At 41.5% G+C, this 26,065-nt stretch overlaps 1 protein-coding gene across 1 annotated transcript; it reads left to right on the forward strand.

Moving 5' to 3' along the window:
• The first annotated feature begins 4,417 nt into the window (after positions 1-4,417).
• Positions 4,418-21,323, forward strand: LOC116523569 (vomeronasal type-2 receptor 26-like). Its single transcript, XM_032238672.1, has 5 exons — positions 4,418-4,588; positions 7,757-8,566; positions 9,770-9,949; positions 20,029-20,155; positions 20,428-21,323. The coding sequence occupies exons 1-5, from the start codon at positions 4,418-4,420 to the stop codon at positions 21,321-21,323; spliced, it is 2,184 nt and encodes a 727-aa protein (XP_032094563.1).
• Positions 21,324-26,065: the final 4,742 nt, after the last annotated feature.

Raw genomic sequence — 26,065 nt, forward strand, 5'->3', positions numbered from 1 at the left:
GGAGGTCTATCACTTCCCCTCCAAAAAGTATTGCATATAACATTTGCCCTCAATTGTATTTCAAAACACCTTCTTCATGCCTATCCCCACCAAAAAAAAAACACATGCAAGAAGAAGATGGAGGAGTTAAAGTTAAAAGACTAGAAGTATATCTAAGAATTAGATAGGTTTTAAAAGATCATTAATGTTCTTTCCAGAAATACATCTGTCAGCTTCTGCTTTGCTGTTGCTTCAGCTGCCATGAAACGGGGAGGGAGGGCATGGTATTTGGGTGGGGTTACTCGATGTGCTGGAGGAATGTTCTGGAGTTCTCTGGATGGTCAGACTACGCATGCGTGGGTGTTTCCCGCCTGGACTAACGGCACCGACATTCCATCTTCGTGATGTCTTTTGAAGTTATCTCACACCTGACACTTGAAGGACTTATGATTGGACTAAGTCTATGATGCCTAGGGGTGTGGAATGGGCTATTCTATATATCAACTGCTTTCGCGCCTAATTAATCAGACTTCGCTATGCAACCGCTCTTTAACCATTTTTAATTAGTAAAAGTACATTTGATTTTCCACGTATGGAGTCTCATGGTCTTTCTTTCCTAATTATTAAATGGAGAGGTGCTGACAAGTAGCGAAGTCTCAAAATCACCTTTCCAGGAGATCACCATCTACCATGGAGGGTGCAAATGTCTTCGCCAGCCAGCGGAGAAAAGGAGGGAGAACCCCCCGCCGAACTCTTGCTTCATGAAGAATTGACTCAGCTGCAGATATCAAGCCCGGCTGAGCCACCTCCCCCCCGGTGGTCCACCTCGGTAGGACAAAGAGAGGAGGGGGCAAGCTGGGATGCAGGGGTACCCGAAGAAGACACCAGGAAAGACCGCTGGAGGCGGGAGCCGAAAGAAGACCCCAGGGGGGAGATCAACCTGATTACTTGGAACAAAGGTACTTTGGGCAAATATGTGGGGAGGACGAAGAGGTCAAGAGGGGCTGGGAGCAAGAAAACCCACGGGTTGATTCACCCCCCCCTCGAGCTGATTCACCCCCTCCTGCTGGGCCTTTTGCCAGACCAGGGGGGCCACCTCCCAGAAGACGCAGAATGGCTAAAATTCCCCCCTTGCCTGTGAGATATGATGGAAACCCTGCGAAACTGGGGTCTTTTATCATGCAGGCTTATAACTACATGGAGATCTACGGCCCAGATTTTGAATCAGATACCATGAAAATAAGGATGATTTTACTAGCATTAGACGGAGAAGCGTCCGACTGGGGTACTGGTTTACATCAATTGAATTCCCCCCTCCTGAGGAATTTCAATAGGTTTATGGAGGCTTTCAAAAGACGCTTTGATGACCCCCTTACTGAGAAACAAAGCAAATTAAAATTTATAACCCTCGAGCAAGAGGACAGACCGGTGTCCCAGTATATTCAAGAGTTTCAACGCCTTTGCCAGTACATGAGGGGGTGGAGTGAAGAAGCCCTTTTGGACAAATTTGCTTTGGGCTTGGATGAAGATATCTATCAGCAGTGTGTCAATCGAAATCTCCCCAAGCGCTTAACCGTTTGGTTTGAACACGCTGCTGACATCGAGCTGGATTTAATGAGGCTCCGTTGTGCAAGAGAGGAGAGACAGAAAAGAAAGGAGAAAGCTGCAAAATCTCCCCCCCACCAAGCCGGAAAGCCCCGTTCGGAGTGAAGGGCGAGGGGAGAGGTGGCCCCTCGGGGAAATCCAGGCCAGTAACGTGTTTTCGTTGTGGGAAATTAGGCCATTGCGCGCCCGACTGCCGAGCTAAATTGCCCTCAACCACCCAACCCCCATCCAAGCGGGAGGAAAGATCTGGCAGGCCCTCAGACAATAGGAAGAAGGAAGCTGCCTTCGCTGTGGATTCCAGACCCCCTCGCTTCAGCCAGGCCTTGGAGGGAGAAGCGGACGTTCCCCCCAGCTCTTCTGATGACTCGGATGACGACACCTCGCCTCGCTGGGTGAGTTCAAACAAAGGCCCCATGCTAATCCCCATTGAATTAAAAGTTCCGCCCAATGGGGGGCCGGAGTCCCTTCACGCCTTACTTGACTCGGGGTGTTCCCGGTCAATGATCAATCCTGCTATGGTGGAAAAGTTGGGCCTCAAATTACGAACTTTAAAAAACCCCATTGTCTTTTGCCAAATAGATGGGTCCATCGTGGGGGGGGGGCGCTCATTTCTTTACTGAGCCCTTGGAAATGAAAATGGGTTCCCACACAGAACTAATCTCTTTCATTGTGGCTCCTGGGATGGACAGGCCACTCATTTTGGGCCTCCCTTGGCTTTGGAAATGGAACCCTCGCATAAATTGGAGGGAAGGCTGGTTACGCATTCGCACGAAAGAGCCTCCGGAAGGGGAGGGCGTTCCTGAGAAACCTGTTGATTGCAATCCTGAGGTGGCCGCCAGAGGGCAGGAGAGGATTGAAGGAGAGGAAAAGATTCCGAAAGTGTATTGGGACCTGAGGGGAGTTTTTAGTGAAAAGTCTTCCGACAGACTTCCGCCCCACAGGCCTACTGATTGCTCCATTGACATTCTACCCGGGGTTAAGCTACCAAAACCCCAAATATATTCCATGTCACCCAGAGAGATGGAAGAAATGCGGCGCTTCATAGATAAAAATTTGGAACGGGGATTCATTGAGCCTGCTCGCCCCAAAGTTGCTGCCCCTGTACTGTTCCGTGAAAAGAAAGATGGCTCTCTCCAATTATGTGTTAATTTTAAAAATTTAAACGGGATATCGGCCCAAAATGTATACCCACTTCCATTGATGAAGGACATGTTGGCCCAGTTGGGGAAGGGCCGCATTTTCACTAAATTGGACCTCAGGGAAGCTTATTATAGGGTCCGCATAAAGGAGGGAGATGAGTGGAAGACTGCTTTCAACTGCCCTCTTGGTTGTTTCCAATTCCGGGTAATGCCTTTTGGCCTGCAGGGGGCCCCTGCAGTTTTCATGCAATTCATGCCTGCTCCTTTGCTGATCGATGGTGAACGGCACTTTGAAGTTCGTGAAATACTTGACTCCCGCAAGCGGCGTAATCGCATCCAATACTTGGTGGCTTGGAAGCATTTTCCTCCCTCTCATGCGGAATGGGTTGACAAGTCCCATGTTCGTGCCCCCCGGCTACTTCGGAAGTTTTATGCTGCGTATCCTGACAAGCCTTAATTTTTCTCTTTTCCCCTCCCTGTTTCTTTTTGTGTTTTGTTGTTCGTCTGTTTGTTTGTGGTTTTTTTTAGGACTGAAAGCCTTTTTCCGGGGGACGGCCGGATGTCAGCTTCTGCTTTGCTGTTGCTTCAGCTGCCATGAAACGGGGAGGGAGGGCATGGTATTTGGGTGGGGTTACTCGATGTGCTGGAGGAATGTTCTGGAGTTCTCTGGATGGTCAGACTACGCATGCGTGGGTGTTTCCCGCCTGGACTAACGGCACCGACATTCCATCTTCGTGATGCCTTTTGAAGTTATCTCACACCTGACACTTGAAGGACTTATGATTGGACTAAGTCTATGATGCCTGGGGGTGTGGAATGGGCTATTCTATATATCAACTGCTTTCGCGCCTAATTAATCAGACTTCGCTATGCAACCGCTCTTTAACCATTTTTAATTAGTAAAAGTACATTTGATTTTCCACGTATGGAGTCTCATGGTCTTTCTTTCCTAATTATTAAATGGAGAGGTGCTGACAACATCTATTTCCTAGTTAAAATTGTTTATAATGAATTAAAAGAATCGTAACAGTCTGCTTAGAAGCACTGTAACTATATTTCACAAGATCATTTTCCATTTCATCAAAAAATGTTTTTAGGCACACTGAAAAAATATTTCCAAAATGTTTCCGTTACTTTATTTTATTTATTTTTATTTTATTTGGTTTGTCAAGCATGTTTGAGAAAACAAGTATAAATATTAATATAACATATAAACATATAAGCATAAGCATGTATAAGTATATACTCATTTCTCATAAGAAATGAGTACAAATAAATAGGAACTGTAGGACAGGGATGGTAGGCACACTGGTGCTCTTATGCATATCCCCTTACAGACCTCTTAGGAATGGGGTGAGGTCCATGGTAGACAGTTTAAGGTTAATGTTTTGGGGGTTTGAGAATGTAACAACAGAGTCAGGTAGTGCATTCCAGGCATTGACCATTCTGTAGCTGAAGTCGTGTTTATTATGTGATCATTTTTCATATTTTTCCATTATTATATTTGGTGGTTGTGTAATGTCACATTCTTCAGAAGTTTTTTTTAAAAAATGTAATGTATCTCTCATTGCAGATATTTCCTACAGAACTATCAACATATCCTGGCCTTGGTTTTTGCTGTAAATGAGATAAATGAACACAGTAATATATTATCCAACATCAGTCTGGGTATTCAGATCTCTAATAGTTATTTCATGGCAAGATGGACTAACCTGGCTTCAATGGAGCTTCTCTCAACCCAGGGAAGATTCATGCCCAACTATAAGTGTGATGTCAAGGACTGGGTGGTTTCTGTTATTGTAGGACCTAACTCTTCCATCTTTCCCTTCATGGCAAATATCTTGAATGTCTACAAAATGCCTCAGGTAAGACCCTGTAAGTATCAGATTGAGCTCATTACACCCAACTGATCTCTGCCAATGCCTAGAATTATAATAGTTCTAAAGCTTTATCATTCTTAGATCAGTCTTAAGCAAAACAATTCTACTAATATTTTTTAAAATAAAATGCATATGCCACAGTTGAAGTTTTTGGGTTGGTTTCAAGAGCAGATTCATGTAGAGTGCAGTGCAGTAGTCTAACTGTGAGTTGATGAGGGTAGACTTCCTGCTGTCGGTAGGCACAAAAATGGATGCATCAGCTGAAGCTGTGCAGAAGGCACTCCAACCATGGACCTTAACTGTTTGTGGCATTTGTTCCTTCAGGTGAGCGTGACTCTATTGAAACTGATTAGAATCAAGCAAAACAGCAAATTCATTGTGCAAGGATCTAACCTGAGCTTTTTTTTGCCCCATTCAACTCCTCATAGACTCTAGGCACTGGGTCAACCCATTCTCCAAAGCACCTGAGGGCAGAACAAGAAGCAATGGGTGGAAACTAATCAAGGAGAGAAGCAACGTAGAACTAAGGAGAAATTTCCTGACAGTTAGAACAATTAATCAATGAAACCACTTGCCTCCAGAAGTTGTGAATATTCCAACACTGGAAGTTTTAAAGAAGATGTTGGATAACCATTTGTTATGGTGGTGTAGGGTTTCCAGCCTAAGCAGGGGGTTGTACTAGAATACCTCCACAGTCCCTTCCAACTCTATTATTCTATGATGAATTCTATGATGAATTCTATGATGAATTCTATGAAGATTTGTTCTTGAACAAAATATAGGAAGCTGTAAGGACAACCTTGAAAGGCAGGAAGAAGAGCTTCAGATTATTCAGCACTTTAATAAAAAACAACCTAGGCTTAAACCAGAAGTATAATCTGGGAAAGCATCTCAGGATTGATCCCCACACACAAACTTCATTCTTTTGAACATAAAGGAGAGCAAATGCTATCCAAATTCCAAGATTGATGTAAGCCTTTCAAGATTGCCCAGACTAGGAAACAAAATACTGAATTCTTCTATTGTAAGGTTACAATGAAGAATCTTGGAAGTCTAAAAGGATGCCCTCCTTTTTACTTTTACTAAATTATTTTTAATAAACAGCAACAAAAATCTTTTTTCCCTTTTACATTATATTTTATGAATTGGAAAGATAGTGGCAACACAAAAAGGAATGGATAAGCTATGAGTTTGCAGATGAAATTTATATCTTGGTGCCCTTCTAGATGTATTCCTCAATAAGAATCTGAATCAATTAATATATTTGATTTCTTGACTTATTTATTAATAAATTCAATAAAAATATCAATTCATTCATTTTATCAATTTTTTGCCATGCTTTAATAATGAAGAAAAGGATTCATGGACTTGATGAAGTAATAGGAATAGTTACCTTGATCTTTATATTGCAGAATATCATTCCTTCTTTCCTTTCTTCCTTCCTTCCTTCCTTCCTTCCTTCCTTCCTTCCTTCCTTCCTTCCTTCCTTCCTTCCTCCCTCTCCATGAATTTTACATGATGACTCAAGTAACAAAATAATGTAGTGATGTGCTACAAATGAATCAAATTTGCACAGAAATTCAAATAAAATGCTCTATTTTATGTTAACTATTTTATTTTAGTTAACTTATAGCTCATCCAAACATAGCTGTTTCACTATACAATAAAATTCATGAAGAATCTAGGAAAAGTACTTGAAGTAAAAGATAAATAGTTGAGTTACTATAATACTTATTACATATGCTTGCTATTTTTTGCTAATAATAGTATTAGCAATTGTAGTATTACTATTAATAATAGTATTAGTAATGGTAGTAGCCATTGCAAATATTGTATTTGCTTAATACAGAGCGTTATGATATTTTAAGAATGTTATTATAATTATTATATATTTCATCCTCTTCTCCTCACCTTCTGAAATTAGAGTGATCAATGGATTATTAAATCCCATGTAGAAAGTTTCATCCACTAGAATGTTTTATCAGGGTTTCTGTATCAACTTGAATGAGATAGCATTAAATCACTTTAAAGCATAAGATACTATTTTTGATTCTGCCAAAAAATTTGAAAATGAGGAAAGCATCCAAAGATTTAGCACTAGTTGTATTTCAGATCACTGAAATATGTTGATTGCCAATGTTGGTTGCTAGGGAGCTGTATATTTTCTACTTCTCATCTGTAGTGTCTTTTTGTCTGAAATTCAGATAGAATACAATAGGTAGTGGGAGGCAGATTACAAAAAATGTGAAACAATTAAAAAGGAAGGGGTTAAATGATTGTGCCTGTTCAGTACTTGTTGGATTGCAAATTATATCCATGCAAACATCCATATTGGTATGGATTCATATCAGGATGCTTAAAGATTATGAGATAAAAATTAAGTAAAACTGGAAGAGGGATGTCATACATATTTTTCACAAAACTATATTGTTTAGTTGCACGTTATAGATATCATGTATTTCTTCAAATTTCTTACATTTCCTATGAGGAGAAAACTATGGGTTATATAGTTATGGAAAATATAGTTATGTGTTTCCTTTCTTAGTCAGGATCTAGAAGCTTTAGACCTGAAAATCTGCGGTAAAATTTCCTGATTTAATGCATTTCTGATGTCTCTGCCTTTAAACCAGGAGTGGGAATCAAAAGTTTTTACTACCTGTTCTGTGGATGTAGCTTGACGGGCATTGAATGGATTGGTGAGCGTGGCTTGGTGGGCATAGCAGGGGAAGGATACTGTAAAATCTCCATTCTCGCACCACTCCAGTGGAAGGATACTGTAAAATGTCAATTCCCTTCCCACTCCAGGGGAAAGTTACTGCAAAATCCCGATTTCCTCCCAATCAGCTGGGACTCAGGAGGCAGAGAATAGATAGGGGCAGGGCCAGCCAGAAGTGGTATTTACCAGTTCTCTGAACTGAAAATTTCCACTACTGATTCTCCAGAACTGGTCAGAACCTGTTAAATACCACCTCTGCTTTGAACATATACTACAGTAACAGCTGTTGCATAAAAAAACTGCAAATTCATTCTGAACATGAATAGATATTTTTCAATATTTGCAACAAAAATAAATAAAGGAAGAATAGAATTTTCAAAAATAAGAATGAATATTTCATTTTGGAAAACAATGTTCCCTCTTTCTCCTATGTTTAGCTCATTTATGGATCTTCTCCAGCCAAAGATGGCAGGAGACATGTTTTCTATCATCAATTTTTCCCAAATAGTGATCAAGAGATTACAGGTCTTATCCAGCTACTTTTGTTTTTAAGGTGGACATGGATTGGACTGATTTTCCAACATGAAAAAAATGGTGAGCAGTTAATAGAAAATGTTGTTACTTTGTTTTCCAAAAAAGGTATCTGCTTTGACTTCATGGAAGAGATGGTCCAGCCAACATTTACCAATTATGTTGAAAGTATACTTAATGATTTCCGTAAACTATACATCATTATCATGAAGAGCATTGCCAACGTGATTGTCCTATATTGTGAAAACCACTACACTATCACTGTTACACTGTTACCCTATTTTGAAGAAATGATAGACATACCAGTCAAGAGAAAAGATAAAGTTTGGATAATGCCAGCTCAAATGGAGTTTACATCACTTTCCCTTCTCAAAATGTTGAATATGGATGCTTTCCACGGTGCTATAACTTTTGAAGTTTCTTCCAAGGAGATCCCTGGATTCAATAAATTTCTTCAGATGATAAAGCCAACTTCAGTAGAGGGAGACAATTTACTGAGAGTGTTTTGGGAACAGGTTTTTGAATGTACCTTTCCTCAGGTATTGGTAGAAACTGGAAAGCAGTGCACTGGAGAAGAGAAGTTTGAGAATGTACCTATGTCTGTGTTTGACACCACCATCACTGGGCAGAGTTACAGCATCTATAATGCAGTCTATGCTGTGGTGCATGCTTTACAAGCCATGCTTTCCCCCACATTTAAACACAGAGCAAGAGAAGTCAGGAGAGAAACGTTTCTGATTCATAAAGCATGACAGGTAATAAGAGAATTTTATTTAATTATTTTATTATTTGAAGATGTAACAACAGAGTCAGGTAGTGCATTCCAGGAGTTGACCACTCTGTTGCTGAAGTCGTATTTTCTGCAATCGAGTTTGGAGCGATTTACCTTAAGTTTGTATCTATTGTGTGGTCATGTATTGTTGTGGTTGAAGCTAAAGTAGTCATTGACAGGTAGGACATTGTGGCAGATACTTTTATGTACTAGGCTTAGGTCAGACCAAAGGTGACATGGTTCTAAGTTGTCTTAGCCCAAAATTTCAAGTCTGGTGTCATAAGGTATTGTGTTGCGAGCAGTGGAGTGGAGGACTCTTCTTGTGAAATATCTCTGGACTTACTCAATTGTATTAATGACCGATATGCAGTGTGTGTTCCAGACAGATGAGCTGTATTTGAGAATTGGTGTAGCAAATGCTCTGGTTAGCAGGACAGTGTTACCAGAGAAGAAGCTATGCAAGATTAGGTTAACAATTCTTAATGCCTTTTTGGCAACATTATTACAGTGGGGTCTGGCACTTAGATCATTAGATATGAGAACTCCAAGGTCCTTGACAGAGTAAGGGTTGTGTCCACCCAGCTTGTATTTTGTGTTCTGATTTTTTTTTTGCCAATGTGTAAGCTTTTTTGGGTTGAGATTTGAAGTTGCTAATTGTTTGACCATTCTGACATATAGTCAAGGTGAATGAACATTTCCCATTGCAGTTCTCTCTGTAATTCAGTGAGCTTCAGAACAAAGGGTATGGCCAATGAGAACACTGGAGTAATGATTTTAAGTGTCCTATCACTCCATTTTCCTCATCTTTCCAAGATTTAAAAACTTTTGCAATTGTGAATAGATAACAAACCTATAACAATGTGGAGGAAAGGGTTTAGATGCTGCAGAATCTGTGTGGTTGTCAGACCTTCAAACATCTCTGGTAGAGAAGAAACCAGGATGAGGGTTGGAGGAATAAAATTATATTGATGTGTCCAGTTATATTAAATGGATGATCTACAACTTAATTACACTGCTATCCTTCCTTCCTTCCTTCCTTCCTTCCTTCCTTCCTTCCTTCCTTCCTTCCCATTACTTTTCTGCCATTGCTTCTGTTTAGCTCCATCATTATTTGAGAACCATCTCTTTTAATAACACTGCAGGACAGGAAATCTCCTTTAATGAAAATGGAGACTTGAACACTGGATTTGACATTATCAACTGGGTCACCTTCCCAAACAAGAGCTTTGTTAAAGTCAAAGTTGGAAAGATCAACCCAACAAATTCTCTGGAAAAACTAGTTGTCATTTCTACACAGGACATCATCTGGCCTGCATTGTTTAACCAGGTATTTCCTGCTCAGATTTCAATCTGTGCATATTCTCTCCCTTCAGCAATATAGATTTCAATTTTAAAAATAACTTAATTCAATATTCTTGCTGTCTATTCTTGCTAGGAATTGAAGGTTAGCTGAGTTTAATGACTATTGCATATGGTGCAACAGAGTATTTTTGGAAAATCCATAACTAATTAACAAACAGTGGCACTGATTTGATTCAAATATTTCCAGATTCCATGCTATTTTTAGTTATTTTAATTTTAAAGGAGTAGTCATGTTTATTGAATGTTATTATTGTTGAAACAACAATCACTATATGGATATATGCTCATTCTGATATAATAGCTCATCAAATTGCTTTGATCTCTTCCTTTCAGCTAATCCGTTGTCTTCCCATTCTTCTTCAGCCTTGTCAAACATAGTATTTCTTCTCTAGTCTTCCCATTCCTTGAATAGTCTATCCTGATTTTGCTAATTATTGTATCTGGGAAACCATCTCTATCAGATCCAGGAGATTGACTTGTTCTTCTTTTAACCTTTTTTTAGTTCTCTGAAAATCATTTACAACTACTGACTGTAAATTTTTCTTTCTTGCTCATCCTCAGAGTCCTTATTTCCAAACTATTGGAAATAATTCAGTCATTTGAACTGATTGACATATCACAATAGCAACTGAAATATCCCCCAATCCTTCTTCTTCTTTATAAAGTTGCTGTTGGTTTTTTTCTAATGTTAATGTCTTCTACAGGGAACATGGTGGCTCAGTGGCTAAGACGCTGAGCTTGTCGATCAGAAAGGTCAGCAGTTCGGCGGTTGAATCCCTAGTGCCGCATAATAGAATGAGCTCCCATTACCATGTTTCCCTGAAAATACATGTCCTGATAATAAGACCATGCCACATTTTTCAGGTGAGCAAAAATGTAAGCCTTCCCCTGAAAATAAGCCTCCTGGACAACTCCCCCTCCAGCCAGGCAGAGTGCCACTCACTGACCTAGTGATATCCCGAAGGCGCCAAGCCGTAGAAATGGGGTGGGGGGCAAAGGCTCACGTTGCTTGGCACTTTTGGGATACCATTAGGTCAGTGAGCGGTGCTGTGCCCAACTGGAGAGGGGGGTTGCTGGGCGGTTGTTCTCTTGCAAGCAGGCTCCCAAAGAGCCAGGCACAGCCTCAGGGTCGAACAGCTGTATTGAGCTATTGCAGCAGCACTACACAGCAGCCATGAGGTGACCATGCTCATGAGGAGCCGCCCGGCAATCCCCCTTTCCAGCCAGGCACAGTACCATTCACTGACCTAGCCAAGCCACATGAGCACCTGTTCGCCGCCATCCAGCTCCCATGGATTGGTGCCTTTGGAATGCCCCTTGGTCAGTGAATGGGGCTCTGCATGGCTGGAGAGGGGGGTTGCATGAGCGGCTTTTCCGCTCCCCGCTCGCGTACCTCCCAGCCTCACGATGCCCTTGCCTAACTCTCCCTGCAGAGCCAGGGCATCTCCGCTGCTGGTGCCGCCACCACATGGCTTTTTCTGTGGCTTCCAAAGCACGGAGGTAGGATGCCAAGTCTTCCTGAAGTTGCCACTCTGGGAATACACTCTATGGTTGTACGCTCTTGGAGTACGCTCTGCCTCAGCCAGGCCACAACCATAGAGTGTACTCCCAGAGCAGCTGCTGATGAAAGACTCAGCTGCGGATTTCCAGAGTTTGGAAGCTGGAGAATAGGTTATGCTCGGAGCGGGCAGAGCGCCATGTACTGACCTAAGGGTATCCTGAATGCATCAAACCATGGGAGCTGCGGGTGGAGTGCAGAGCACACGTGGCTTAGCGCCTTTGAGATATCACTGGGTCTGTGAGTGACACTCTGCCCAGCTGGTAAGGGGGGTTGCCAGGTGGCTGCTCGTGAGCATGATCACCTCATGGCTGGTATGTTGCACTGCTGCAACAGCACAACACAGCACAGCCTTTTGCCCCTGAGGCTGTGCCTGTCTCTTCAGGCACCCGCTCGCAAGAGAACAGTCACCTGGCAACCCCAAAACAATAAGCCCCCCGATAATAAGACCCAATCAATATAAGGTTAAGAAAGATAAGTCAGAGAGTCTCCAGGAAGGTGGAGTAAATATGTGAGGAGCAATGGACGCGGATAATATATATATATATATGTGGATATGGATAAAGGCAGGGTGGAAGGTAAAAAATTTACATGTGGATGTGGGTAAGGATAGAATGGGAGGTGTTGGAAATGAAAAATGAAAGAAGTACTTGAGTCTAATGGTTTTATAGAAAGGTTTGGATATTCGGATAAAAAAGAGATAAATTAAAGGTCTGAATAGATAGATAAAGCAATGAGACTTTTAGTTGGGGAATCCTAATTGATTAACTTACCTGGCTCTAATACAGTTTGAAACCCTGCAAGTAGTAAAATAACCAAAATTTGGAATGAGCTACATTGTTTAAGATTTACAGATGATGGGAAGCTGTGTTAATGTAGTGGGTTTATTGATCTTTCTTGTTTTTCTTTTTTCTTTTTTTGTGTGTGTGTTTTTTTCTTTTCTATTTTTTACTATTCCCTTTTTTTTTGTTTTTCTTTTATTTTTTTTAACTTTAAAGTTAGCTGGCTTTATTATACTCAAGTGCTTGTTAAAGAACTATGCCGGGTATGGGACCTGGGAAGCCGTAAGGGGGTTAGGGAGGGGGGATTATAGGGGGGAGGGGGGAGGGTGGAATTACAGTTTCAATTCTTAGAACAATAAGAATTCACTTGTATACTGCGGCTCGTTTTCCTTTTTTTTCTTTTTCTCTTTTATTTTCTAAAAAATAAACTGAATAGATTAATTGTAGGGATACACCAAAGTGAGGAGAAGAGGGAAAGAAGAGGGAGAAGTAAAGAGGGAGCGAGAGGGGAATGTAAGGAGGGTGAGATGGAGGGAGGGGGAGATGTCTGAGGGGGAAGGGAAGTAGAAGAGGGGAATGCTGGAGGGGAGAAATGAAAGTTGGAGGGGGAGAAGAAAGGGTGTATGGGGGATTGAAGTGTCATGTTGGGTTTTTTTTTTTTATGGTGGATTTTTTCCTTTTTTTTGTTTTTTTGTTACGCACAGTATATAAGTGATTGTATAAAATGAAAATGAAAATGAAATAAATAAAATGTATAAAAAAAAATATTTTGGGGGTCAAAAGAATATAAGACCCTTCTTATTTTCAGGGAACATGGTATTTGCCCCAGCTTCTGCCAACCTAGCAGTTCGAAAGCATGTAAAAATGCAAATAGAAAAATAGGAACCACCTTTAGTTAGAAGGTAACAGCGTTCTGTGCCCCTTCACTGTTTAGTCATGCTAGCCACATGACCCGGATATGTCTTCAGACAGTGCTGGCTCTTCAGCTTTGAAACGGAGATGAACACAGTCCCCTAGAGTCAGGAACGTCTAGCACATATGTTTGAGGGGAACCTTTACCTTTACCTTTATATGCATAAATCTGAAACTTGATCAATACACATTACAGCAGATACAAGTTCCCTGAGGCCCTGGCACGAGATGAAACCTTGGAAGACTAAATAAGTGGCCCCAGTGATTATACCCAAGATTATATATTGTTACCTGATCAATATTATATATTGCTACTGCTTCACTTCCTTGGCCCTGAAATAGTTTGAGCGATGATAAAACAATGCACGCTATATCTGTACTGATATTCAATTTAATCTATACAAGACCTACTTGTTGGACTATATACTTCTGGGGCAGCTCTGCACCTGGAATTATAAATTCCACTATCAACTAACTTTTAACTACAGGCAAATAAAGGCATGGCATAAAACAATGCAAACTTGACTATCTAATTAACTAAGATAAACAGAGGCATACCATCAAACGTCCAAACTTAACTAACTAATTGACTGAGTTACACAAAGGCATAGCATCAAACAGTGCAAACAATGATGTAAACACAAAGCATGCAAGGCTTGAGGTTCAATCTTCTAGTTCAGTCTTCCATAGCAGCAGTACTAGGTCGGTGATTGTTCTGGTGTAGAACTTCTTGGTGAAAGTCTGCTGGTCGCAGCCTGACTCCAGCGGCTTCGCAACTTGAACATCCACCTGGTCCATCATTACTGGGTAGGACTTGGTGCACAAGTCCCTTAGGCCATGAGTTCCAATGCATGTCTTTGGGAACAAAGTTCCCTGCTGGTGTTGGCCAGTCACCTGTCTTCTGGGTCAGAAAGGTGTCTAGGGAGAAGACAGTTGGGTTCCGAAGGCTCTGGAACCAAAGGTCGAGCATTGATGATAGTTGTAACATCTGCCATGAGTGTGGTGAGGACGATCACTGCTAAGCCCAACACGAGAGGTCTTGGTCTGGAGAAGCGTTTGAAGCGAGCTTGTTCTCGGGAATGGTTGTGGTGCTAGTTTTGCCTTTTCCATGATGAAACTGAAGTGAATGTCGTTCTCCCCACCGTAGACCCTGATGTATCCTACAGCTGCTATTTCCTCTGTTGTGGCGACAGGTGAGATGGGAATATACGTGCACTGCAACTCAGGGAGGCACACCACATCTCCAATTCTTGCTTATGTTGGTTGTGCTGTTTGACACTGGAAAACATGAAACATAGGTAGTTTTGATGGTCTTCTCTGACAAGGAATGAGTAGAACATCTGCTAGATGTTGGCCATGATGGCTATGGATTCCTTTCTGAAGTGAATGAGCATGCTGAGCAGACTGTTGGTGAGGCCAGGTCCTGTGAGAAGGACCTTGTTCAAAGAGAGGCCTTAGAATTGCACACTGGCATTGAAGACTACTCGAATCTGGCCTGGCTTTTGTGGGTGGTACATCCAAAGGATGGCAGGTACCAGCATTCCTCATCGTTTCTCAGAGGTGGGGCAAGTTCTGCGTGTCTGCCATTGCCTGGGTATGCGGAAGGGTAGTGGAGTCATCCAATTCTTGGTAGCATCCTGTTGAAATTCCTTGTCCATGAGCTTCAGAAATTCTTTGTCCTCTATCGACAAGGCCAAGTCATTGTCTTCTTTGCTGGTCTGGAACACTGTTGCTGCTAAATCAGAGTTGTTTGTCGAAGTCACGAAGTGTTTTTGACACGGTCTCGAGTGGGATGTTATCCCATTACTGAGAGTGGAGGTCGTGAAGACATTTGCCTGGGTTGGGATCTGTGGCTGATTGACACAAACCATCCCAAAGATGGCCCTTCCAAGTTCTGTTTTGACTGTGAATGGCAAGCCCCTTGGGTTCTTGACCACTTCTTGAGGGTTGAAAGAATCGGAGGTGTCTGCTCTCGGCAAGAGAAGGATTTTGTCTTTGGGATCTAGAGCAGGAAAGTGATTAGCCATGTGCTTCAGGTGAGGTGAGGTGCTTGCTGACTCTGGTGTCACAATCTGACTGCGATCATCTGGTGGGTCATCCCATTCTAGCAATGGTGGCAGTGAGAACTGTATATTCCCATCCAACAATTTTATGCAGTCTATCAACTTTCCTCCATGCCGTGCACTGGGACCCAGTGTGCATTGATGTCCTGAAGTGTGTTTCTTCACTTCGGACGTTGATGAGGCTGTCGAGTGCTGAACTGACTGATATGCTATAGCTTTGCACATCTGCTATTTCAGGCATCTTCCCGGCTTCTTCTAGGCACCCATCGAGGTAGACTTTCACTAAGCAGATTGGTATGAGCAAGGGGATGGTGAGTCACCACATACTGATGTGCAATTGACACTTGCAGCCGCTTCTGGGTTGACTTTGGTATCATACTGAGGATCCTTGGCCGGATGAGGGTTAGGAGTTATCCTTTGTGGCGACTCAGAGTCTGGGTGTAGACTCCATTCTTTGGGCTGTAAGTCCATGCTCAAATCACTTTGAAGGTCTAGCAAGGATTCCTTCACCTCCACATTGAGGCTATGAATCATGGCTACTGCCTGCTGAAGATTGCTGGTTTTGCTGAAGATTGCTGAAGATTGTATTGCTGATGGACTATCCTGATCACCCCATGTTTCTTGGTTTGTCAGAGTAAGTTTTCTAATTCCAAGGAAGGAATCTCGTGATCCAGAATGTACAATGTCAGCCATCTCACTAGCTTGTCATTCTGGTGGTTGAGATTCTCCTCCTTGTTCCTGTTATGGTGAGTTCAGGTCATCCACATAGGCCTCAACATGCTTGTATGGGTTATCCTTTTCCAGCTTCCTAGGACTGAAGTTGAGGGAGGCTCGGTCAGCCTCTGTCTGTACAGCTTTGGCCCGTGCTGTCCTTTCTACATCCTCCTGTTTGAGCTGAAGAAACTCAAGGCTGGCCTGAGCTTTTGCCATCTCTTCCTTTCGCAATTGCACCCTTTTTGCTACATCGAGAGTTGCCATGATCGCCATAGCTTTGACTCATTCTTCTGCAGCTCGGGCAGCTAGACCCTCAGCTCTAGATGCCCATGACATTTGGCTAGGATGGGAAGATTGCTGTGAGACGCTGGTGCCCACTCGAGATTGGGTTGGCTTGGAGTAAAGTAAAGGGATGAAGCTGTTTTGGAGATGTGGGAGAACATTGCATGTGACAGCTGAGAAGTTGCATACGAACAATGAGACACTTTGGATTTGGCCTTCTTCTCTGGGGCAGTCTCCCTCTTCAGACTGGTTTGGATAAAGTCTTTGCCACATTGAAACTGCTTTTTACATTCTTTGTTTAACATCTGAAGGCACAGCATCTCTTTCTTGAGTTCTTCATTGTCATTTAGTTGTGACTGGGTGTAGTTGAGGCAGCTTCCATAAAATATCCATTGCGCAAAGATTTCATCCATGTCCTCGTCCAATGAATGGAGGTGTTTGGGGGTAGATCATCTTTGACTTTGTTGCAGAGATGCTGCAACTTCTTCCAGCGACCATCATGTTTTTGATAAAGCTTTTCCCATTCCTCCAAGAGGTTTGACCGCTTAATCTGCATAGGCTTCCTATGCTGCCTTAGGTCCTGGGCTATCTGAGGTGCCTCTGCCTTTTCTGAGAGTTGGACATCCAATTCTGAGGTTTGGACAACCAATACTGAGCTTTGGATAGCAGTAGCAATAGCAATAGCAGTAGACTTATATACCGCTTCATAGGCCTTTCAGGCCTCTCTAAGCGGTTTACAGAGAGTCAGCATATTGCCCCCAACAATCTGGGTCCTCATTTTACCCACCTCGGAAGGATGGAAGGCTGAGTCAACCCTGAGCCGGTGGGATTTGAACCGCTGACCTGCTGATCTAGCAGTAGCCTGCAGTGCTGCATTTAACCACTGCGCCACCTTGGCTCTTAAATGACCAATACTGAGTCTGTGTTGGATTCAGGCATGGGGTTCGGTGTGTCTGACCCTTCGGCCATGGCTAGAGAAGATACTGTGATACTGTGAAGGCTGCTTCACTTAATAACCAAGAAAGAAACCACTCAACTCCATTTTGCAGAATTAAGAGTACTTTTACTGATTATAAGTAAATAGAAGCTAAGCAAAGCTGGATCTGAGCAAAAGCGTGTGAAGCATTTGATATCAATACATGACCCATTCCCCTCCCCTTGGTAACCCCAGTCCATAGTCCAATCCCATATCTCCACAGCTGTCAGGTGGGAGACATCTTCAAAAATCATCATCAGGTATGCCGGACAGTTGGCCTTGGTGGGAAATTCCCCTCCTTGCCACATGCGCAATAGATGGTGGGAACAACTCCCAATTAACAGTCCTCCTGTACAGTATATTTCCCACTCCCAAATACCATGCCCTCTCTCCCGTTTCAATGGCAGCCGAAAAACAAGCAGCAAAACAGAGGCTGATAGATACTATAACTGAGACTAAGGGTCTTTACCCGGACTCGGAACCCGTCTTGGACCTTGCTAGCTTGGTACCTCCTGAAGGGGTTGTGCCTTTTCCCAATAATTCATAGACAATAGTAACAGCCTGTGAGCATTCTTCCATAAACAAAAACAGGCTTTTCAGAGTAGATTGAGCTGGCCAGGTTGTGGAGGCTGTTTTTTTCATGCAACTCTTCCCCCTCCTTTTAGCACATTCTCTTAATCACAACAAAGTCCTTCATCTCAGGAGAGTTAATCAGCCTTTCTCACTGAAATGGGATGTTTCGCTTTGCTCCAAGAGGGGGGGGGGGGGAATCCTGGCAGCTGTTCTCAGTTAAAATGCAAACAGAGTTTGGGATTCAGCTTCAACATCCCTTTTTACTCGAGGGGAGCAAAAACATCACCATCTTTTTACTGTTCTACCTCGGGCGTTGTAGGCTTGCCCTGGGCATGCAGTTAACTCCAAGTTTAGAAATCTTATTCAGATCAAGTTTATTATCAGGCATTCTTAACAGCAAAACTTACAGTTCAGTGTTAAAATACTTCTGACTCTCCATAATCTGTCCCATCATGTGGTGTAAAAAATGATGATTTCACTCCCATGCTGAACAGAGATACAAACACTACTATTCTGGTTCACAAAAGCATTTAAACTGACTGGCTATAAACTTTGCACGTGGGCAGAATGCCCAGTGGCCAATCAGAAACAGAGATGTGATCACATGTCATGAAACTACATTTCCCATAAAGCAGTCTCTGCTTACATTTCCCATGAGGTAGTTTCTTAAAGGAGACAGTTCTGAATTCCTACACTAGCTATATACTGCTGAGGCAGCACAATCCCCTCATTCAAGTCATTGATGAAGATGTTGAAGAGTACTGGGCCTAAAACAGAGCTTTGGGGTACTACACTGCATACTTCCCTCCATATAGTTGTGGTTTCATTGAGAACTACATATTGCAAGTTATAAATCCATCTGGTGGTGATGCTGTCTAACCCACATTTTTCTGCTTTATCTAATAGTAGGTTATGGTCTACTTTATCAAATGCCTTACTGAAGTCCAAGTAAATTATATCATCAGTATTCCTCTGGTGCACTAATTTTGTCAGTTTGTCAAATAATGCAATAAGATTAGTCTGGCATGATCTGTTTTTGACAAACCCATGTTGGCTTTTGGTTATTACAGTATTTGCTTCTAGGTGTTTGCTGGTTCATTGTTTGATTATCTTTTCCAGAATCTTCCCTTGTATTGAGGTCAGGCTGATAGATCTATATTTTCATGGTTCTATTTTTTTCCTTTTTGGGAAATGGAAGCCACATCAGTTCTTTTTCAGTCCTCTGGCAGTTCCCTGGTGCTCCAGGATCTTTGAAAGATATAGTTCAGTGGTTCTGAGATCTCGTCTGCCAGTTCCTTCAGAACCTTGGGGTATAATCTATCCTTTCCTTGTGACTTGAACTCATCTAGGGTAGACAGATGTTCACTTCCCATTTTCTTCCCTATTTTAACTTGTGTTCCTAATCTGTTTTTTGTGGTGCTTTTTTTTGATAGGTTGGACTGTTTTTTCCCCTTTGTGTAAAGACAGATGCAAAAAATGAGTTAAGTAATTATGCTTTCTCCCTGTTACTTGTCACATTCTTGCCATTTTCTCAAAGCAATGGATCAATTGTTTCCTTGACTTTTTTCTTGTTTTTAACATGTCGAAGCTTTATTTATTTATTAGAGCCAAGGTGGCGCAGTGGTTAAATGCAGCACTGCAGGCTACTGCTAGATCAGCAGTTCAGCGGTTCAAATCTCACCGGCTCAGGGTTGACTCAGCCTTCCATCCTTCCGAGGTGGGTAAAATGAGGACCCAGATTGTTGGGGGCAATATGCTGACTCTCTGTAAACCGCTTAGAGAGGGCTGAAAGCCCTATGAAGCGGTATATAAGTCTACTGCTATTGCTATTGCTATTGCTATTTTTCTATTTTTTACTTTTGTCACAAGCCTTTCTTCATAGTAAGCCTTAGCTTTCCTCACTTCACCTTTACAAGCTTGGGCTATTTGATTATATTTTGCCTCTTCTGGATCTTGATTTTTGCCTGGCCAAATGATGCTATCTTCACCTCTCCAATTCTTAGGGTATCCGCCTTCACTTTTGATTCTAGCTCTCATTACCTATAATTTACTATAATTTATCTAAATGCAGGAGATTTTGGAACATCCAACACTTATTATTTAAAAGTAAAATCCATACTGATGTAGAATTTTATGAAATAAAATGCATGCCTTGTAATAAATCCTGCTTTCACTTCTTGATAGGTTCAGCCTCTTTCTGTATGCAGTGACAATTGCTATCCAGGATACAGGAAGATGAAAATGGAAGGGAAGCCATTTTGCTGTTATGATTGCCTTCCATGTGCAAAAGGGAAAATTTCAAACCAGATGGGTAAGAGTGGTCCTGTGTAAGACTATTCAGTCTTCTTATGCATGGTTCAAAATGCTAATATTTAAACTTCAAATAGCTTCCATTCAATGATTTTATAATAGCAGAATTACTGCCAAGTAATATGTAAATTTCTTAACATCTGGCACATTTATAGTCAGGAACTAAATGCAAACCGGCATTGCTCAATTAGGAATAGATAAACCCCCTTAATTAACATTCAGTTCTGCTTCATGACTATTTCTTGGAATTGGCCATCAATTTTTCTTTTCCAGATGCAGTTGATTGCTTCCGATGTCCAGACGATCAATATGCAAATAAGATTCAAACTCTTTGCATTCTAAAAAAAAGAACCTTCTTGTCTTACAATGAACCACTGGGAGTCATCTTGACCACTGTTAGTATTTTCTTTTCTGTCATCACCATTGTGGTGCTGGGAATCTTCATTAAAAAGCAGGACACCCCCATTGTCAAAGCCAACAACAGGAACCTCACTTACACCCTTCTCATTGCTCTTCTGCTCTCCTTCCTTTGCACTTTCCTTTTCATTGGACAACCGGATCACACTAAATGTCTCATGCGACAAACTGCTTTTGGTATCATTTTCTGCATAGCCCTTTCTTGCATTTTGGGTAAAACAACCATAGTTGTACTTGCTTTCATGGCCACAAAGCCAGGCTCCAAAATGCAGAAATGGGTGGGGAAAAGGATGGCTATCCCTATTGTCCTTTCTTGTTCTTTGACTCAACTCATGATCTGTGTAGTGTGGTTGGCAATTTCTCCCCCTTTTCCAGAATCTGACATGCACTCCATCACTGGAGAAATTGTCCTAGAATGTAATGAAGGTTCAACCACTATGTTTTATATTGTCCTTAGTTTTCTGGGATTCTTGACTGTTGTCAGCTTCTCAGTAGCCTTCCTAGCAAGGAAGTTACCTGACAGCTTTAATGAAGCCAAATTTATTACCTTTAGCATGTTGGTCTTTTGCAGTGTTTGGTTGTCTTTCATTCCTACCTACCTGAGTACGAAGGGCAGATATATGGTGGCTGTGGAGATTTTCTCCATTTTGGCTTCTGCAGCTGGATTAGTAGGTTGCATATTTTCCCCCAAATGCTACATCATTATTTTGAGACCTGATTTGAATACAAAGGGGCAATTAATAAAGAAATAACTCTGCAAAGAACATTCAATTTTCTCACCGATTCAGTGCTATTCTCCCTCCCACACACACACACACTCCAACAAAAAATGCAGGGTTCATTGCATGCTGGAGTTTGTTGAACCTGGAATCAGTACTATAAATCTCAACATAGCTTCACGTTATCATCATCTCAACCCAATCCTCTGTCAAATATCCCTGAAAATGTTCAAGAGGAAAAATCATATACAGAGTTTCATAATTAGGAAAAATCTATAACAAAAATTGTGATTATTTAATTTGCTTCCTTATTGATTCAGTGCAACCTTCCCCTTAGTCCAACACAAAACTCAGAGTACATTAGATGCTGAAGTTTCTAGAACCTGGAATCAGTACATTAGTCTGAACATAGCTTCACCACCATCATCAAAAAGCCTATCAAGTGGCAATAGCTTTGATGTCAGGCCTGCAGCGGTTCCTTTAAGAATCTTTGGCCTGCCACACTCTCATTAAGGGGGGGGGCAATAGCAAGGGGTAGAATGTGTTGTTTTCAAAATAAAAAAAATTCCTTTCTAGAAGCTCAAGGTCATCTTTTGTCTCCGCATCTTTGCACCTGACTGGAAGCAGTTGGGCATAGGTGCTAGCGTAGAAGAAGAAGATTGGACCATGTGTTGGATTGTGGGTGTGGGGACAAGATCATGAACTTTTAACTGGATGGGATTCTGATGTAATTTCCAGAATTGGGATTCCATAGCAATGTGCTAAGATGTCTGCTTTATTAAATTGGAACTTTAAGGAAAGTTTTGCCTTGGACTCTGATTTAATTCTACATGATACTTGTAATGCTGACATTTGATTCCATTTAAGAAAATTGCTAATAAGAAGAATACTTCTGTAGAATATTTTGGCTAATTGGAATGAAATGTTATATATAATTTCTTAGTGCTCACAATTGTACATCCTGAACAATTGAAATTCAAATTTTCTTCTTCCTGTTCCTCTGAATTGGCACATACTGTGACCATATGTAATCTGGGTCTGCTCCTTCATCATAGCATAGGATTGCAGGTTTCATGACTTTTTTTATGTCACTGATAGATGTTAAGATTCAGTCTGAATCAGAAGTTGATAAAGTTCACAAAAAGGCCCCTTAACATGTTTCTCCCTTGCTGCTTTCCATTTTCATATACTGTTTACAATATTTAAATATTTTATTGATACCCTCTGTTTTATTGAGAATCCTCTGTGAAAGATATAGGTGGTTTTAAAATATGATAAATAAACCAATGATTGTGCTCTGATTATGAAGTATCCGAATTTTAATGACCATGGAACTACAATGAGTACAAATATGAGGACCTTTCAGAAGTTCCCTTTCAATATCATTATAAATTCAATTGGTCTCTTAAGGAGTAGACATTAAACAATCCATAAACAATTAACTATATATTTATATTGAAGGATATTTAAACAGCAAGAGATAAATGGAGAGAATTATAGCTCAGACTTGCTGAGTTGTGCACACATCCCTTGATTATGTTAGCATCTATCCAGATGTGGGTTGCTCCCGGTTCAGCCGAACCGGTAGTGGTATTCAGGCGTGAGTCGCATAACTGGCAGCAACCCTAGGTTTGCCACGCCCCTGAACCGGTTCCCTCACCCCTGCTGGGCCATCACCATTTTGGTTTTTAGTGACTGTGCGTGCTCAGTTCACTGTAAATTGTTCTGCTCATGCGCGAAGAACAATTTACATTGAATGTGCACATGTGCACAGGTTGTGAGCCCATGGTAAAACTGGCAGCAACCCACCTCTGCATCTATCAGACAAAATTGCTGAAGTTTGTTCATAGACCCAGGAAGCCAATGCCTATGGAGGAGTCTCGCTTCAATATCTGAATATATGGATATATTGAATCCATTGAGCCTGAGACAATGTTCTCCTTCTTTCTATAGGGTACATTTCAGACCATGGTAACTGGGGAAGCAATGTTGCCTTTGGACGCTACTGTGCAGTGTGAGGTATCATTAGTACAAAAAGTGGCATACTATGGATCTTATTTGCTAGAAAGATGTTTTTGATGGGTCCTAGAGGAAGGAAGGAAGAAGATAGGAAGATAAGAAGAAGGGAAGAAAGAAATGAGGGAAAGAGGGAGGGGATTTTCTATCTTTTTTTACAGTTTTCAGTTATCAGATAAATATAAATAAATATCATTTTTAAGAAATAGTTTTATTAAACATTTTCAAGTATAAAAAGAACAAAAACATACAAAAACAAATTCAAAACAGATAAAAACACGAACAACATAACAATATAATATACTTTTACAGCTTCCCGTATCAGCATGTATATACTGCTTTTGTAGTTTATGACTCAATTTTTGCCCTCTCATAATTTTAACAGTTGTAGTGATAACATCATAATTATGTTATAATATAACAGTATAGTTATATTATGGAGGTGGGAGTGGGAGGCACCGTGCTACGGTGGTTCTCCTCTTACCTCTCTGACAGGTCGCAGTCGGTGTTGGTCGGGCGACAGAGGTCGACCCCTAGGCCCTTTAAATGTGGGGTGCTGCAGGGTTCGGTTCTGTCCCCCCTCCTATTTAACATCTACATGAAGCCGCTGGATGAAATCACTCAACAGCACAGGGTTAAGTATCATCAGTATGCTGATGATACACAATTATATCTCTCTGCCCCGTGCCAGTTCAGTGTAGCGGCTGACGTGATGTGCCGGTGCCTGGAGGCTGTTAGGATCTGGATGGGGGTAAACAAACTCGTGCTTAATCCTGACAAGACTGAGTGGCTATGGATGTTCCCCCCGAAGGACAGCCCAGATAGTCCTTGATCCTGGGGGGCAAAAACTTACACCCCTCAGAGAGGGCACGTAATTTGGGGGTCCTCCTGGATTCACAGCTGACACTGGAACACCATCTGTCGGCTGTGACCAGGGGAGCCTTTGCCCAGGTTCGCCTGGTGCATCAATTGCGGCCCTACTTGGATCGGGGGGCACTCCAGACTGTCACTCACGCCCTAGTCACCATAAGCCTGGATTACTGCAACGCGCTCTACATGGGGCTACCCTTGAAAAGCATTTGGAGACTGCAACTAGTCCAGAATGCAGCCGTGTGAGCGATATTGGGTGCACCTAGGTACACTCATGTTACACCTATCCTCCTCGAGCTGCACTGGTTACCCATTGGTCTCCCGACACAATTCAAGGTGTTGGTTATTACCTTTAAAGCCCTTCATGGCTTAGGACCAGCATACCTGCGAGACCGCCTCCTGCCACACTCCTCCCAACGGCCGGTAAGATCCCACGGGGTGGGCCTCCTCCAGATGCCGTCAGCCAGACTATGTCGGCTGGCGGCTCCCCGGAGGAGAGCCTTCTCTGTGGCTGCCCCGACTCTTTGGAACGAACTACCCCCAGAAATCCGGACCTCGCCCACTCTCATGGCCTTCAGAAAAGCTCTCAAGACCTGGCTATTCCGGCAGGCCTGGGGCTGTTGACCTCATTGCTGAGGTCCAGCCCCGACTGAAGTGAATGTATTGGTGCTGTTTTTTTAACTTGTTTATTTTTATTTTTTATTTTATTTTATTTTATTTCTTTTTCTGCAAGCCGCCCGGAGTCCTCCGGGATTGGGCAGCCTATAAATAAAATTAAACTTCAAACTTCAAACTTCATATAATCAAATTTTACATATATACATTTTTCTTCATAGTATAATCAATAGTTTTCAAAAAAATTATTTCTTATTTTGTCTTCTATTCTCTAGCCACTTGTACAGTCTACTCCAAAATTTATAATAGTCTGACTCTTCTCTTTCTTTTAACTCCATGGTCATCCTGTCCATTTCAGCACATTCGAGTATCTTTCTAATTACCATCTCATCTGGGGAGGGGGTAGTTTTTTGTTTCCAATTTTGCATAAAAGTGATCCTAGCAGTGGTTAGTATGTGTAATGTTATATTGACATTTCTTATCCATTAGTATACCTAATAAATATAATTCTGGTTTCAATGCTATCCTCTGTTCCGTGATTCCTTCCAATCAATCCTTAATTTTAAGCCAATATTTCCTAGCATGGGGTCATGTCCACCACATATAAAATGTTCCAGATTTATGTCTACATTTCCAACTTTCTGAAGATAAGTTTGGATACATCTTGCCCAATCTGGTGGTAAGTGCCATTGGTAGAACATTTTATATAAATTCTCCTTATAGGCTACTGCCATCATAAGTTGATAGTTTCTTTCCCACAATTTGTCCCAATCCTCTAATTTTATACTATGTCCAAAATTTTTGGCCCAGGTTATCATGGTCTCTTTTACAGTCTCTTCTTCCGTTTTATATCTTAAGAAAAAGTTGTATATTTTGGTAATCATTTTTCTCCCGTTTCTTGCAATAATTTGTCTATTTCCAATTGTTTATCATATATGCCATATTGTTCACAGTCTTTTTTAAACCTTGTTATAATCTGTAAATAAGGCCACCATTCCATTGCAATTCCTTGTATTTTCAAATCCTGGACCAATTTTAATTCTCCTTTGTTGTCTAATAGTTCTGCGTAGATGACCATTTTATTGAGATCTGTAGTATTTGGGTAGATCATTGCCTCCATCACTGGAGGCAAATTGGGATCTTCATATAATGTTTTTTTTTTTAAAAAAATCCCAGGTTGTAAAAGAAAAAAAAAAGTATATAGAAAAAGAGCTGAAGTTTTTAAAAAGAAAATTGGAACAAACATACTTATATACAAAATTTATGGGACACAA

The sequence above is a fragment of the Thamnophis elegans genome, unplaced genomic scaffold (genome assembly GCF_009769535.1).
Source record: "Thamnophis elegans isolate rThaEle1 unplaced genomic scaffold, rThaEle1.pri scaffold_46_arrow_ctg1, whole genome shotgun sequence".
Lineage (NCBI taxonomy): Eukaryota > Metazoa > Chordata > Lepidosauria > Squamata > Colubridae > Thamnophis > Thamnophis elegans.

Bases quoted from the DNA above. Each gene is read 5' to 3' on its own strand.
- LOC116523569 (XM_032238672.1), top strand. From the start codon at position 4,418: ATGGCAAGATGGACTAACCTGGCTTCAATGGAGCTTCTCTCAACCCAG. The intron at 9,950-20,028 runs GTATTTCCTGCT...ACTTCTTGATAG, and splicing joins GGCCTGCATTGTTTAACCAG to GTTCAGCCTCTTTCTGTATG. The intron at 20,156-20,427 runs GTAAGAGTGGTC...TTTCTTTTCCAG, and splicing joins GAAAATTTCAAACCAGATGG to ATGCAGTTGATTGCTTCCGA.